The 17,427-nt window shown below is 35.8% G+C and overlaps 1 protein-coding gene and 1 long non-coding RNA gene across 8 annotated transcripts in view; one reads left to right on the forward strand and one right to left on the reverse strand.

The window, feature by feature from the left end:
* Nucleotides 1-16,017, forward strand: part of LOC111090673 — a 42,373-nt gene extending 26,356 nt beyond the window's left edge. For all 3 annotated transcript variants that reach the window (XR_005372597.1, XR_005372596.1, XR_005372595.1), the window contains 2 exons: nucleotides 13,105-13,232; nucleotides 15,566-16,017. This is a non-coding gene — a long non-coding RNA (uncharacterized LOC111090673). The remainder of the gene's footprint in view (nucleotides 1-13,104; nucleotides 13,233-15,565) is intronic.
* PHTF1 (putative homeodomain transcription factor 1) overlaps nucleotides 6,771-17,427 on the reverse strand; it is a 43,711-nt gene continuing 33,054 nt past the window's right edge. For 4 of the 5 annotated variants that reach the window (XM_038561813.1, XM_038561810.1, XM_038561811.1 and 1 more), the window contains 8 exons: nucleotides 15,304-15,432; nucleotides 14,633-14,905; nucleotides 13,740-13,871; nucleotides 13,120-13,206; nucleotides 9,482-9,637; nucleotides 8,395-8,490; nucleotides 7,837-7,962; nucleotides 6,771-7,304 (listed from right to left, as the gene is read on the reverse strand). In XM_038561813.1, coding sequence (XP_038417741.1) covers nucleotides 7,284-7,304; nucleotides 7,837-7,962; nucleotides 8,395-8,490; nucleotides 9,482-9,637; nucleotides 13,120-13,206; nucleotides 13,740-13,871; nucleotides 14,633-14,905; nucleotides 15,304-15,432 — 1,020 coding nt within the window. In that variant the 3' untranslated portion in view covers nucleotides 6,771-7,283. The remainder of the gene's footprint in view (nucleotides 7,305-7,836; nucleotides 7,963-8,394; nucleotides 8,491-9,481; nucleotides 9,638-13,119; nucleotides 13,207-13,739; nucleotides 13,872-14,632; nucleotides 14,906-15,303; nucleotides 15,433-17,427) is intronic. The other variant, XM_038561814.1, reaches the window with a different exon arrangement.

The raw sequence follows: 17,427 nt of genomic DNA on the forward strand, positions 1-17,427 counted from the left end.
ATTAAAAAGCACATGGAAACAAATGAAAATGAAAACACGATGGTTCAAAACCTTTGGGATGCAGCAAAAGCAATTCTAAGAGGGAAGATTATAGCAATACAGGCCTACCTCAAGAAGCAAGAGCAACAAACAAAGCCTAAAACAATAAGAGAAAGGAAATAATAAAGATTAGAGCAGAAATAAATGGTAAACTAAAAAACCAATAGAACAGATCAAGGAGGGCAGCCCGGGTGGCTCAGCAGTTTAGCGCTGCCTTCAGCCCAGGGCGTGATCCTGGAGACCCGGGATCGAGTCCTGCGTTGTGCTCCCTGCATGGGGCCTGCTTCTCCTTCTGCCTGTGTCTCTGCCTCTGTGTCTCTCTCATGAATAAATAAAGTCTTTCAAAAAAAAAAAAAAGAACATATCAAGGAAACCAGGAGCTGGTTCTTTGGGAAAAAATAAATAAAAAAAAATTAAACCTTTAGCCAGACTTATCAAGAAAAAAAAGGACCCAAATAAATAAAATCATAACTGAGAGAAGAGAAATAACAAACACTACAGAAATATAAACAATTCCAAGAGAATATCATGCAAAACTATATGCCAACAAATTAGACAACTTAGAAGAAATGGATAAATTCCTAGAAACATAAAACCTACCAAAACTGAAACAGGAAGAAAGAAAATTTGAAGACTGATTACTGGCAAAGAAACAGAATCAGTAATAAAAAAAACTTTCAATAAACCAAAGTCTAGGACCAAATGGCTTCATTGGTGAATGTTACTAGACATTTAAAGAAGAGTTCATTCCTATTCTCAAACTATTCTAAAAAATAGAAAAGGAAGGAAAACATCCGAGTTCATTTTATAAGGCCAGCATTACTCTGATACTAAAACCAAATAAAGACGCCACAAAAAATAAAAATACAGGGCAGTATTTCTGATGAACACAGATGTAAAAATCCTCAACAAAATACTAGTAAACCCAATCCAACAATACATTTTAAAAAATAATCCATCACAATTAAGTGAGATTTATTCCTGGGTTTCCAGGGTGGTTCAGTATTCACAGATTAATCAATGTGATACATCACATCAACAAGAGAAAGGATAATAACCATACGATCATTTCAATAGATGCAGAAAAATCATTTGACAAAGTACAACATCCATTCATGATAAAAATCCTCAACAAAGTAGGTCTAGAGAGAACATACCTCAACATAATAAAGGCCCTATATAAAAACCCCACAGCTAACATCATCCTCAATGGGGAAAAACTGATAGCCTTTCATCTAAGGTCAGGTCACTTTTATCCAACATAGACTGGAAGTCCTAGCCACAGCAATAAGATAACAGAAAAAAAAGCATCCAAATCAGTAAGAAAGAAGTAAAATTTTTACGATTTGTAGATGACATGATACTCTATATAGAAAACCTGAAAGACTCCACCAAAAAACTGCTAGAATTGGTAAGTATATTCAGTAAGGTTACAAGATACAAAATTGATGTACAGAAATCTTGCATTTCTATACACCAATAATGAAGAAGAGAATTAAAAAAAAAAATCACATTTACAATTGCACCCAAAATGATAAGATACCTAAGAATAAACATAATCAAAGAGGTCAAAGACTTCTACTCTGAAAACTATAAAATGTTGATGGAAGAAACTGAATACCACACAAAGAAATGGAAAGACATTCTATGCTCATGGGCTGGAAGAACAAATATTGTTAAAAAATATCTATACTATCCATAGCACTCTACACATTTAATGCTATCCCTATCAAAATACCAACTGAATTTTTGCAGAACTAGAACAAACAATCCTAAAACTACAAAAGATACTACAAAAGACACTAAAGAGTCAAAACAATCTTGTATAAGAAAAGGAAAGCTGGAAGCATCATAATTCTGGACTTCAAGTTATATTACTAAGCTGTAGATCAAAACAGTATGGTACTGGCACAAAAACAGACACATAGTCAACAGAACAGAATAGAAAACCCAGAAATAAACCCACAATTATATGGTCAGTTAATCTTCAACAAAGCAGGAAAGAACATCCAGTGGGATAAAAACAGTCTCTTCAACAAGTGTTGGGAAAGTTGGACAGCCACATGCAAAAGAATGAAACTGGAGCATTTACACCATATACAAAAATAAATTCAAAATGGATTAAAGACCTAAATGTGAGATCTGAAACCATAAAAAATCCTAGAAGAAAACACAGGAGTAACCTCTTTGACATTGGCAACATCTTTCGAGATATGTCTCCTAAAGCAAGGGAAACAAAAGCAAAAATAAACTATTGGGACTTCATCAAAATAAAAAGCTTCTGCACAACGAAGAAAACAATCAACAAATCTAAAAGGCAGTCTAGAGGTGGGAAAATATATTTGTAAATGATAAAGCCAATTAAGGGTTAGCATCCAAAATATATAAAGAACTAATAAAACCCAACACCCAAAACACAAATAATCCCATTTAAAAATGGGTAGAAGTGGGACACCTGGGTGGCTCAGTGGTTGAGCGCCTGCCTTCAGCCCAGGGTGTGATCCTGGAGTTCCAGGATCGAGTCCCACATCAGGCTCCCTGCATGGAGCCTGCTTCTTCCTCTGCCTGTGTTGCTGCCTCGCTGTGTCTCTCATGAATAAATAAATAAAATCTTTTAAAAATGGATAGGAGATATGAACAGACATTTCTCCAAAGAAGACATACAAATGGCCAACAGACACATAAAAAGATCTTCATCATCACTTATCATCAGAGGAATGCAAATCAAAACTGCAATGAGATATTACCTCACACCTGTCAGAATGGTTAAAATCAACAACACAAGAAACAACAAGTGTTGGTGAGGATGTGGAAAAAAAGGAACACTTGTACATTTTTGTGAATGCAACTGGTACAGCTGCTGTGGTAAACAGTATGAAGTTCCTCAAAAAGCTAAAAATAGAACCACCCTATGATTCAGCAGTTGCACTACTGGGTATTTACCCAAAGGATATCAAAACACTGGGGCACCTGGGTGGCTCAGTCAGTTAAGCATCTGACATCAGCTCAGGTCATGATCTAAGGGTCCTGGGATTCAACCCCACGTTGGGTTCTCTGCTCAGCAGGGAGCCTGTTTTTCCCTCTCCCTATGCCTGCTGCTCCCCCTGCTTGTGTTCTTTCACGTGCTCTCTCTCTCAAATAAATAAAATCTAAAAAAAAAAAAAAAAAAAAAAAAAAAGAATTTGGGAAGCTCAAGACAGCTGAAATTTATTGCAAGGAAGAGTACCAGACAGAAGACAGCTACATAGAGAAGACAGATTAAAAAAAAAAAAAATGTCCAGAGGGTTCCTTTCAAGTCTTTAGGTAAGTACTGATCAGCACAATAATTGTTGTTGAGAAATACCAAATGACATGGAAAGAACTACCAAAAAGAGGCAGGGAAATTTTGAGCTGGGAATAATTTGTGTTCCCACAGTCAAATTGGAAAAACTTTATATAATAAACAGGACATTGGGGTAGAATACTCAGGAGGATATTGCTTCAATAGAAAAGTAGCCCTGACTAAATAGGCTGCTCTGGCCCACCTAACAAAGCTTAAAAGTAAGCCTTGAAATGATCAAACTGTTTCTAAGTAACCCACCTGTATTCCAGCAACAAAGCTCAAGAATATTTAAAAGAATACACATGTACATAAAAAAACCCAACAACCAATAGTGTAAAATTCACATCCAATAAAAAAAAATTACCAGCCATGCAAAGAAGCAGGAAAATATTACCCAAAACAAGAAAAAACAATAATTAAAAACAAACCCAAAAATGATACAAATAACTCTTTTAATGTTCTTATTTACTGTTTCTTTATAAATATATTTATCATGTTAAACAAGGTAGAGAAAAGAAATAGCCTAGTAAGGAGAGACATGAAAGGTTTTTTTAAAAAATCGGATTTCCACAGACAAAAATACACTAGGTAAGATTAACAGCAAATTAGTGCAGAAGAACAAGTTAGTGAACTTAAAGTCATGGCAACAGAAACTATCCATGATTAAAGACAGAGAAAGAAGATGGGAAACATACAAAACATCAGTAAGCTGTTGGACAACTTCAAACAGGCTAACATACATGTAAATTGGAGTCCCAGAAGGATGTAGTAGAGAGTGGAGTATAGAAAACTTATCTTAAGAAATAACAACCAAAATTAAACTATATAAACCCACAAGTCCAATAAGTGCAACAAACCCCAAGCACAAAAATCATGAAGAACACTGCACCAATGCACATTATAATTAAACTGCACAAATTTGATGATAAAAGCCTTAAGTTAAAGGTAGCCGAGGTTGAAAAAGGTAAGAATGACAGCAGGTTTCTTGTCAGAAACAACGCAATCCAGGAGGCAGCAGAGCAACACCTTTAAAACTAGTTTTATACCCAGCAAAAATATCTTTCAAATATAGATTCAAAAATCTTTCTCAACTAGTTGGGCCTGTACACATTGCTAAAAGGATTTTAGATTTTTATCTTCAAAGTAATTGTAAGCCACTAATAGATTCTAAATGATGAGGCTTGCATTTTAAGAAAAACACATTAACTTTCTGAGAAAAGTAGATTGAGCTTGGTGGACAAGGAGCCATACATATGTAAGAGCAAAGGAAGCATAAACTTGTCCAAAAGAACAAAGAATATTGACATGGACTGGAGTCATAGAAGGAGGTGTAGAGAGCAGTGGACTGATTAGAAAAATAGTTAGAAAAAAAAAAAAAAGAAAAATAGTTAGAATATGGTTATTCAAAGACATGGTGCCTAGACATAAGGTTTAAGGAAGAGGAAGGAATCAAGAATGATTACTGTTTCTGACATGAACGACTATACTTATATATAATTTTATCCACCTGAAAAATAATTTAAACCAATTATATACTATCAAAACTGTAACTGAAACAACCCAGAAGAATAAACTAAATGCTGTACTTAAACAATTCACTGTGTAAAAGTTGCAAATAAAAACCAAACAGCACTTTTTTGTAGGAGAAAAAGATACAGACACGAGCTTTCTTCATCTGAAATTTGCACTGAGCTCAATCTTGCATTCGCAGTTGGTATTGTTCCTTATGGAAAATAGTAAACACATGATTTCTATGAGCCATCCATTGAGATACTGAAGTGCCTTTACAAAATAGTTGCTTCTACAGGCAAATCACTATAATAGAGTTGTACCTTTAAAAGAAATTATAAGTCTCATGCAGCATTTGAAATAGCTGCAAATTTGTGGTCATCCCTCCTTGTTCAGCAACCTTGTTTCCTATGTTCCTATCTTCAGATTCCAGTTAGGAATCTATCAGTGAGATTTTTTAAAGCTCTTAAATAATAACAAATGTTTGTCAAGGATTTACAAAGTGCTACACACTATCTGTTGTGTTAAGTACCTTACAAGATAATTTCATTCAACCTTAAAAACTCAATTATATAGTAGTTATGCCCGCTTAACAGATAAAGAAATTGAGATGCACAGAAGTTAAGTAATTTGCCTTAGACCATGAAGTTAGTAAGTCGCAGAGCCAAAGATATGAACCCAGATAGGTCTGACCTCAATCCCTGGACTCTTGAGAAATTCATCTTTAGACTTCAAAAATCTCCCTGCATATTGGGATATGTATAATTGATACATTGATTTTGTGTGGGTACCTACTTTACATGTAATACCTAAGTTTCTAAATTACTTCCTTCTAAAAGTTCACAAAATGAAGGGGAATAAAAGTATACTTATCATGGGATGAGCACTGACTAATGAGAATTGTTAAAATATTATATTGTCCACCTGAAAATAATATAACACTGTAGGTTATTCTATTTCAATAAAACAATAAAAATTCATAAAATCTTATCATTAAAATATTCAGACTTTTAATTTGCCTCAAGAGATTCTTCAAAGCAGATAACTTGAAGAGCAGGAATTGTATGTAGCTATGAGTTTTCATTAACATATGTATATGCATGTGTGTGTAACAGGGAATGTTGATAAGAGAATTCAGATAGGGGCAGCCTGGGTGGCTCAGCAGTTTAACACCTGCCTTTAGCCCAGGGCTCGTGATCCTGGAGATCCGGGATTGAGTCCTGCGTCAGGCTCCCTGCATGGAGCCTGCTTCTCCCTCTGCCTATATCTCGCCTCTCTCTCTCTGTGTCTCTCATAAATAAATAAATAAAATCTTTTTTTTTTTTAAATTTTTATTTATTCATGATAGGCACACAGTGAGAGAGAGAGAGGCAGAGACACAGGCAGAGGGAGAAGCAGGCTCCATGCCGGGAGCCTGACGTGGGATTCGATCCCCGATCTCCTGGATCGCGCCCTGGGCCAAAGGCAGGTGCCAAACCGCTGCGCCACCCAGGGATCCCAAATAAATAAAATCTTTAAAAAAAAAGAGAGAGAGAATTCAAATCATCAAAGGCATAACTTGGCTGAGTATAGACACTAGGGACCTGAAATTGTACTGAGGGTTGAGTACATTAAGTCATACAACAATCAATGCTTCCCTTAGTATTGTGATAGGTAACAGCTCAGATGATTTACATGGAAACCATGTTGTATGATGGACATGAATGAGTATGCATACACTTACACTTCTCATGCTGAATTACATGGCATGATATATGCATGTCTCTTTCACCAACAACTATAGTTATTGGGATTAACTTCAAAACTGTAAACTAAAATTTTCTCCATAGTTTAACAGAAATTTGTAGGTTAAAAGGTTATTTTTTTCTGCAATAACAAAAAAAAAGCCTCGAAACCGAAATTCTCCAATAAAGTTATTTTATTTGGGTTCAACCTAAAATAGTTTAAATTTGATCTCTCTTTGCTAGAGGAAAGAAATCTCCAATTGTATAGACTTAATAGAAAAGTACTGAATTTGCCATTTCCAAAAGAAGGTATTTTCTTCATGCGTTGGGGATCTACCATAGTAACCCCAAAAAAACTACTTGCAGTAAATAAAACCGTAACAGCGCTGAAATGCCCCAAATCAATTTCCTAACTGAGAAAGTTGTCCTTATGTTACCATAATACATGATCTTTAGTTTTCTGACTATTCATATTGTTTGAAAACCATGAAAATACAGTTTTTGGCATGCATGCCCAGCTGGAAAAGGATTTGTTCCTCTGAAAACACCACTCCTAAGATTAGGCAGAGCGGAGAGCACCTCTATGTGTGAACAAGCAGGTAGGTGTCTCATGGTTTCTGCAGTCATCTCCTTCCTTAATGGGTAAATCCTGATGCCAGCAAGGGGAGATTCCAGGCACATGGCTCAGCTTAGGACTTAATTTTCCACAGCTAAGAAAAGAAAACCACCAAAATGAGTTAATTTTAAGACCAACAGTTGGGGTTTACAGGTCCACTTACATGACTATGAAGCGAGAACCCTTACATGAGAAGAACAATAGCAACCATAAGACACCACAGAGGAGAAACATCAACAATTTCCAAGGTTAAAAATTCCACCCTGCAGTTCACAGGTCATGGGTTTTCATTCATTCTGCCTCAGTGTATTCCCTAGGTGAGAGGATGACCCTTCCCCAGCCTGTGCTATTAGACTGACATGAGATTCAAACTTGATTCTGTGTTCCATTCAAGAGCACAGTCTATTACACTTGTGTCACATGAGAAAACCTAAGCTAAGAAGCCTGTGCACCACCATCAAAATGTCTATTTTTTTACCCCAAGGGTTCTTTACACAAGTCTCCAGTCTTCCAACCTCTCACACTCTCACACACATACATGCACACACAGTGTGAAGAGCAAGGATTATTCTATTTGGTCAATTTTAAGACTAAGGCAGGTGCTACAAAGTACTGGTCACACTTACTCTTATATTAAATCCTAGAAGATCACTTATAACACCTGAGACAGCAGAAAGGATAACGACTCGTGTGATATTATAGATTAAGGGATTCATTGTCAGTCCATAGAGTCTAAATGGTGTGTCCAGCTCCTAGAAAAACATGGAAGAATGGAGATAAGATACATGGCCTCTCGATGGCTGCCAGTTATCTCTGGGCTGCTTTTAGGTCTTGGGTGAGGATGATTGCAGAAGTCATTTTTTCCTTCATGTTCAGTAGCTGCTTTAAAAAGAGACCTGTAATGGACTCTCACCTACTTTTCCACTAGAAATGTTCAAAGATGGGTTTGTGTGATATGTTGTCATGTTTTTTAAATGTTAATTTGAAAAATGTAACAGACTTTAGCAATCACCAGAACCTGGGTAATGAGATAGGAGTTTTTTTTATATAGTCCTTAATCCTAAACTGTCAAGTTGGCATTTTGAATGTACACAGACCAGTATCTATCTGTTACTAGAGTCTTCTCCAATACATAAAGTGTTGATTTAAGTGCTCGTAAAAGTGTATCACAGGATATTACTTACTTTCAATAACTTGGTGGACAGCTTTAATACATTATTTACTAGAGTAAGCTGTTCTTTCTTATTTGGCTTCTTCTCCATCTTAAGATATAAATTAATCTGAGGGAAAAAAGAGAGATTAAGGCAAATGTCAGAGAAAAAGATATACATACTACACTAAGTCTGGCAGATTCGAGGATATTTTCAAATAAATTCTGAAATTCCTGCAGCTACTTCTACAGAACATAGATGTCACAAACCCTACCCTCAGCTCTTTTGGTCACATCTGGCAAAGAAAAGGCATTTAGTGAATTAAAAAAAGAAAAAGATAAATTCATTTAAATATCAAAACAATGAAAAGTGTAATATTAATTACAATATAACCAATAACATGTGAATTCCTTAACTTCAAAAGCTCTGGCTTATTCATTTTGGTGTCCCTCACATAATCTAATATCCTTGTGAAACACTAATGGAATATAAGAAAATAGCTGCTGCTTTTAACTTGCTATATCCTTATTTTTTCTCTACTAGGAAATATTTTCCACTATAATTCTAAGGCAAAAAAAGAAAATCTAATGATACTAAATGTTTTTATTTAAAACTTATGGATAAACATGAAATTAAATACAAACAAAAACCAAAAAAAAACCCCTTTATACTACTCTGTATTTATAAGAAACACTTCCCAATCTTACTATCCATTCACATACTAAAGAGCAAGTATTTTCCAAACACTGAATGCATTCTATGGCTGATACAGAAGAAATTCTAGAAGCTTATTAAACACACTTAAATGACAAGTATTATAAAGATCCACTTGATGTGGAATATGAGATTAAAAGCATGCTCCATTACCACCAATAAAGATATCTTTATAATATACAAAATACTTTCAATCCATAAGATCTTAATTCTTACAATCCTGGGAGCAGGGGGGAAGATTATTGCCCTCATTTTATCAGAAGGAAACACTTACATGGTAGCAGAGTGACTTATAAGTTCATATAGCCAGAAAGTGCTAACTCTAGATTTAACCCTGAATCTTCTGCACAAATCTTATTATGTCATCTCTAAATTCAGAACCAAATTGACAAGGACCAATCAATACCTGTTCAGTAAGTAATATTGAAACATTGCTGTATTTCTTATTGGTTTCAGAACCCAGTGAGGCCAGACGCAGTAAGAAAAGTAGTAAAGCTGTTTCCCAGATCAAAAATTCCCAATTATAAGCATCATTCAGGAAAGTTTTATGCCCTTGGAGAACCTATGCAAAGAATCAAAAAAAGTTAAGTTTTTCATTTGTCTCAAAAATCTATAATTATCACTTTACTCTAGAAACTTAAAGAGGTTTATAAGTTCCCAATGTTTTACACTCAAAGCAGAAGAGTTTCAATACTTATATAAAGTATTATCTATTTAACTAATCACTCTATTTCTCTAGGTTCCCAGATATTTTTTTTTCCTTTGCATGAAAGACAGCAAATTCTGGAAGTAACAAAGGAGGAAATGTACAAAAAGTAAAATAAGACAAACACATTTCAGTCTTTTAAACCACTGGTGTGCCCAATCACAAATACACGGTGACCATTTTTTCAAAGTATTAAATTTGCATTTTTAAAAAAGATTGTATTTATTCACGAGAGACAGAGAGAGAGAGAGAGAGAGAGAGAGAGAGAGAGGGGGCAGAGACACAGGCAGAGGGAGAAGCAGGCTCCATGCAGGGAGCCCAAAGTGGGACTCAATCCCAGTACTCCAGGATCACGCCCTGGGCCAAAGGCAGTGGCTAAAAGGCTGAGCCGCTGAGCCACCCAGGGATCCCCTTAAGTTTGCATTTATATGGCTAGTAGAGCTTCCTAAAATATGTGGCCCATCCTACTGGTATGACTAGAAAATCCTGATGGTCAGTTCTTTGCTCCATTTTTAGGATCCAAATAATAGCAGCAGCAGCTACCAGTTATCAAATGCCTATTATGTATCAAGTTTTTTGGTAAAAGTCTTTGTTTTTTTCAAAATTTACTCAAGCGAGCTCAAGATAACATGGAATTTATTGAAAAATTCACTGAAAAACCAAATGCTAGCCTTTTGAAAACCAGGAAGTCAAGGAACAGCTTCCCTCTCCATCTCTCTTCCTTGAGGGCCATTTGGGCTCCCATCTCCCCACTTCTTAGCTAATTCTGTTGCCTTGCAAGACCTTTTTTTACTGCTACCCCCCAACTTTGACTTGCTCTAGTTTTGGTTTATCATAGTACCCTACTGGCCCACTGACTCCTACAGACCTTTCTTTTCCAAAGTCCACCACTGTTATCTCAGGTTTTCAGTTCTAATTTCCAAAAGAGGGATACATTTAGCCAATCAGTTATGACTAGGGGATGAAAGGAACAACTAATACCAATCTAGGCCCATCTTTTCAGCAGGGTGGTGTTTGTTGTGTAGCAATAGATAACACACAAACTACAGCCAAATGGCTATAAAACCAAACACAAAGAAAAACTTTTAAAACCAGCCAGAGAAAAAGGATGTTACTTTTAAAAGAGCAGCAATAAGACTAACAGCTGACTTCTCAAGATAAAACATGGAAATCAGAAGATAACAGAATCCTAAAGGTACTGAAAGTAACTGGCAACCTAGAAATGAATACTCAGCAAAAACACCCTTTAAACACAAAAGTGATAAAAGACATTTTCAAACAAATAAAAACAGAATTTATCACCAAGCAGATTATGCAAACAGAAGGAAAACAATTCCAAGAAAAAGAGAAATCAAGAAACTAACGAAAAGCAATGAAAAGGGTAACTACGTAGGTAAATATAAATGAATAATTGACTACAAAAAAATAGTAATTACATCTTGTGGGTTTAAAATATATGTAAAATTTAAATGAAGGACACTAATAATGGGTGAATGGACAAATGAGATAAAGTGTTCTAAGGGCCTAGCATTACAAGGAAGCAGAAACTAATAAATTATTAACTATAATAAGCTAAGGATATATTTTGCAATCTCTGAGGTCAGCAGGAGTAAAAGAACATATAGTAAGTTAACAGAGAGGATTAAATGGAATACTATAAAATATTAGATGAATAAAAGACAGCAAGAAAGGAGCGAAAAAAGAAAAATTAATAGGTAGACCAAATAAGAACTAAACAGTATTTGTATTTGTGGTAATTACATGAAATGTAAATGAGCCAGACAATCTAAAACACTAAGACTGTGAAACTGGATTAAGAACAAGAACCTCCCCCCCCCATACACAAAGCTATGTCGATTACAGGAAACATGACTCAAATATGAAGACAAAATAAATGAAAGGGCAAAGATATGCAAAAATGAATCAAAAGACAGTTGGTATAGTTAATATAAATAGAGTAGACTTTAAGTTAAGAACATTAGATTCAGAGATATTTCATAAGGTCATGAAAGATAAAGATAGCCTGACATCTGTCCAGGTTAAAGAAGACTAAAGTGACAGGACAACTAAATGCAACATGTGATCCTGGATTGAGAAAAAAAGAAGAACTATGAAGGTCATAAGAATTGGCTTCAAGATATATAAAGTGAAAACTGACAGAAATAAAAGGAGGAAAAGAGAAATCCACCACCACAGTGGACTTGAACAGACCTCTGTCAATGGCTGACAGAATAAGCAGACCAAAGATATGAGTAAGAATGGAGGAGATGCAAGCAATTCAACTAATAAACTTGGACTAATTAGAGAATGTTGCTCGCCCAAACAACAGAATACAAGTTCTTTCAAAGTGCTGATATGGATTTAATGAAACTGATCATATGCCAGATAATATAGCAAGCTTCACAAATTTCAAAGGAGTGAAAACATTCGAATATGTTCTGACTACAGTAGAATTAAGACAAAACTCAACAAATGGAATGATCAAAGGTAAGCCTGAAACTTCTTGTCATCAAGAAAGCACAAAAGTCCACCCTCCACCCTCAAATTGATACAAGGACTTGTTGAAAGGATACAGGAGGGAGCTTCAACGGTCCTCCCCACTAGCCACATCTGGGATGATTTAGTCATCAAAAGAAACAGAGTAATAGGGGAACCCTGGGTGGCGCAGCGGTTTAGCGCCTGCCTTTGGCCCAGGGCGCGATCCTGGAGACCCGGGATCGAATCCCACATCGGGCTCCTGGTGCATGGAGCCTGCTTCTCCCTCTGCCTGTGTCTCTGCCTCTCTCTCTCTCTGTGTGACTATCATAAATAAATAAAAATTAAAAAAAAAAAAAAGAAACAGAGTAATAGATTATAATCTGTTGGATAAAAATCAGAATATATGAGTCTGGAAGGAAGAAAGGGAGGGAGGGAGGAAGGAAGGAAAGAAGGAAGGACAGGAAGGAGGGAGGGGGGAAGGAAGTAGGTAAAGGTCAACCACAGAGTGAAAATTAAAAAATGAAAGAAAGATGAAATTAGAAAAATCACTATTTTGTAACCCTCATGGAATGACAGCTTTATTATCAGTCAAAAATTGCCAATTAGAATTAGAGTGATCTGAGGGTCTTAAAGCACTGAGAATTACTTTATTCTCATTTCAAAAGTAAGGAAAGTTAACGAGCATTTAACATAGCAAAGGAAATTTAGATACATTAAAAAATGGGTATTTCAACATAACCATGCCAGTGCTTTGCTCTTGAGAAATTAATTTTTGTCATATACACACACACATACACACCTAAAATAGTGAACCATATCATAATTTCCATTTTTCATTAAAACAGATATGAAACTCTTACCTGGGCACAACAAATGAAAGCAATCGAAAGTGTCAGTAAGAAGACTGAAGATACAACCACATCAACTGAACGCTGTGGCCCCCGTCTCTGTGGAGTGAGATGCAAGTTAATGTGTAAGATTACAGTTAGAGACAGCAATGGACCTCACATCATTTGCACTCTGAATTTCACTACATTAATGTGAAAATAGATTTTTTTTTTTTGAAAATAGATATTTATAAGAAGTTTCTGGAGTAGGATTTTAACACATTTTGGACAGTTTAAGTTTAAGCACTGAAATTCGTGCTGTTCCAAATTAAGAGTGTGAGTGATTCACGGATGTATTTTCAGCTGGAATATTTTCCAAAAAGTCAGAAAAAGATGCAATTTTCAATTTATAATTCTGTCCTAGGAATTTGAATTTTCTTTTCCCTTTCTAAGCTCTTATTTACTTACCTCCACCAGCTCAGCAGATAGATCACTTCCAACTTGGTGTTCAGTTATGTCTGTCAGCCATTGACACAATCTGTCCAGCACATAGAACTAACCACCCTGCCCACTGAGTATCTGCTGCCAGGAATTTCACTGAGGTTTTCTGCATATTCTTGAACACATTCTATCATTAGTCAAATGAAACTCACCTTTAGAAAGGAACGCAGTGATAACCATATCTTAATGTTCTCCACTTTTTTAAGTCTGAAATGAGGTATTTCGTATTTCCTAGCTTTCCTAGCAGAGGTAATATGGCTGAAGAGTTTTGCAAATAAAAATCTCTAGAGAGTTAGAAAAAAAAATCACAAAGTAAAAGGTACATGGGTGTATCTGTGTATATATTTATATATATAATTATAAACAATATTCCCAGTATATGAAAAATAACAAAAGGATGAAATTCTAATCAGTGGTCACTCAGACCAAGTTAATAGTTCATGACCCTGTTTCTTCCAAAGCACATTTCATAATAATATATGTCTTCATAATATGGTACACTCTTGACATTTTCAAGGAATATTATTTGGAAACCTTTGTGAATCCCCAACTTCACACACACAAATGTTTATACAGAATTCTGGTTTAATTCCAGATTAAATTTCCATTTAAAATCATGTTTTTTGCACATATCACCAATAAGCAAGTCCTCGATTCCTAATTCTTATCAAAATTCAATAAATTTATTTCTCACTCACCCATTTTCCACAGAAACGTTTTCACTTTGAGAATTACTACATATGTTATGGGTAAACAAGGACAAAGGCACATTGAGGCACAGGTGCCATGCAGTCAGCTAGGCTCACTCTCTGCCTAAGCCACTTACTCTTACACATGAACTCAGCGAAATGCCAAATTACAACATGTCATTTGTGAATAATCAATACCACAAGTGTTAAACCCACAAATACCAAAGCCCACTCATCAATCCTTTATTGCCCACATTAACTTTTGGAAAGGGAACAAATCAAGAGAACAAAATCAACTCAGTGGCATATCATATGCAAAACCAGAGGCAAGAAATTTTACTTAGTTCTATACTGACCTGCTTATATGTTCTCTCTGCCACACACATCATGAAAAAAAAAATCCAAGTAAGACACAATCGTTCAAAAAAGTTAATCATAGACAAAATAACAATAGGTGTAACAGGTGGTGCCCCACAAAAGAGAGTCATGATCTCCTCAGCTGAGATGGACTTTAGCTGGTCAAGGCTTTTCTCGCGGAAAAGTCGATGTAGAAAAGGAAAGAATGCTAATCCAATGGTAACGACATTTCCCAGCATCTGATAACCTACTCCTTGCTGATATGCATTAACCTGGGAATTAATTTAAAATGTCCATCATTACATAGTTAAATGGAGTTGCGAAGCAGTATTTATCAAGTACTATTTAGATTATTAAAAACTGTTTTATAGCTAAAAGAAGTACAAATAAAAATGATGTACAGACTTATGACTTTTAGATTTTATTTAAAAATCAGGCTTAAATGACATAGGGAATATTTGCGGAGTATACCTGAATAATTGATCATGTTCACAGAAAACTTTGTTACAAATAAAAAAATATTCTGCTAAGTAAAGATTCTAACTACAAAATTAAAAATATATGTATTTGTTTCAAAAGCAGTGTTTTGATTACTGAATAGATTGATCCTATGAAATAGCTGATCATTAAACAAGTTTTCTGAAAATTTTGAAAACTTATGAAATCTTACCCTGCTCATGATGATGCCACTTATTTCCAACACAGACATATCCATCTTTTTACACTCGTTCCCTTCCCAGATTATTGCACTAACTCGATCAGAGGCAGGACTTGAGTTCTGAAGCCAGAATAAGTGGTTCTAAAAAGAAAAATATAAAACTATTTTCATCCACTCTTTTTTGTTTCCTCCGTTGGATTTTTTTCCCCATTTTCCAGCATCCAGGCCACATTCACCAGTGTTGGACCTCATCATTCTCTTCTCTCCTTCCCAGAGCTCATCATGCCAATGGCCACCTCCGTGATGCTCATCTCTGGTCCTTTTTTCTTCAAAAAGCCAACTTCTTACCTGGAAAGAGGCTAAACATCTGTGATGATGGGAAGTAGGATTCCATGATCTCCAACGTAGCTTCCCTGTCTAAATGTCTGGAAGTAAGGCTAAGCTTGGTGTGTTTGTGGCATGTTAAGGAGAGAAGTATTTATAGAGAGCAATGTGACTGTACTGGCGGTAGCAAGAAGTTAGGTAGGAGAGCCTCTAATAGGCCTTCCACTTTACATGAATAACTGAGGAGTTAAGCCTTTCTCTGGTCTAATCAGGACACAGAAAAGCACAGAAAACTCAAGAGGAAGCTCAAGATTAAAAAAAAAAAAAGTACCATTTTCTTCTGCCACATAAGTTCTTATTCTTCAAGTACCAACTCAAGTCCCCTTCACCAACACAGTCAGCTCATTGTGACAAGTCTCGCTATTTTGTCCTTCTCTGAAATTAAAGACCCCTAGTGTATCAGACAAATTAGCACATAATTATATGCTATTTTTCTAGTGTCCTCTACTTATTTCCCCTATAATCATCTCGTCCTCAAACTAAATTTCTAAAAAAGGACTACATGGCGTAGATTTCTTCTCTATCTACTACAGTGCCTAGCATAATGCTGATGAGCATTTACTGATTTATTCATTGAGGATGCCAAAAAAAATATATGACACACCAACTATGTAACACGCACCACAGATACAACAGGAGGATGAGACAGATGAGGTCCCTGACATCAAGAAGTTTAAGATTTATGGAGACATGATTAAATAAAGTTACTACATGGCATGATAGGGGGAGGAAAGAGGGCTTTGGGAGCAAACGAAGAAGGCTTCCTTAGCCAAGACCTGAAAAATAAAAAGAAGTGAGCTGAAGGATCGAGTATCAGAGAAAAGAGTGTTCCAGGCAAATAAGCCAGAGGCACACGGGGAATGGTACAGCTCTGAAAAAAGTCCAGTTGAGATAAAGTGTAGTATGTGAGAGCAGGTGGGGGTATGATCAGAGATGGGATTGTATCGGTGCAAAGAGAGAAACAGAAGCAAATAATCCCAAGGGGGGGAAATAGTAGTTAAAGGATTTAAAGGGGAATAGCATCATTCGGGCTGCGGCTCTGTGGAAGAACAGACAAAGGAAGCAAACCCACAGAAGCTGCTGTAATGATCCAGATAGCCCCAAGCAGGAGAGACACAAGCAGACAGAAAGGTATTGTTCTGTGGAGTCAAGGGGATATAAGGACAGATTAGAAACATGTGGAGAAGGTGGGGTCTCCAAGGTTTCTGTCTTAGGTGTGGTTGGTGAGGGCATTCAAAAATATGGGGAATAAAAGAACAGGATAGGTAGGGGAATTGGGAAATGATGAATTCCTTTTGATACAGAGAATTCCGTATTACCCAATTATTATTATATATGCCTTAAAATTATACTGAAAATCCCCAAAGTGCAAAGGAGGTCAAGATTATCAGGATGCTATGCAGAACTACTGAGGGCTAATGTGATTTAGATGAATCTTCAGACTGAACGTAAAGGATATTTAGATTCAAACTTTGATAGCAAAATTGAAAGAAAAAAGCTTAAAGCTTTAATGAGAAAACATACATTGTTTCTGACTAGGTTTTAAAAATTGTATACATTTAATGAAGCAGGATTTTTTTCATGAAAATGCATAACCTAAATCAGTGATATCCTAGAATCAAGAAAATTCATTAATTAAACAAATGAATATCCACCATCCAGTATTTGTACATCACTGTGGAAATCTTTAGCCTAAAGAACAACAACCAAAAAAGAATCACATTGTCACCAAATATCTGAAACGTTGATTTG

Source organism: Canis lupus, chromosome 17 (genome assembly GCF_011100685.1).
Source record: "Canis lupus familiaris isolate Mischka breed German Shepherd chromosome 17, alternate assembly UU_Cfam_GSD_1.0, whole genome shotgun sequence".
Lineage (NCBI taxonomy): Eukaryota > Metazoa > Chordata > Mammalia > Carnivora > Canidae > Canis > Canis lupus.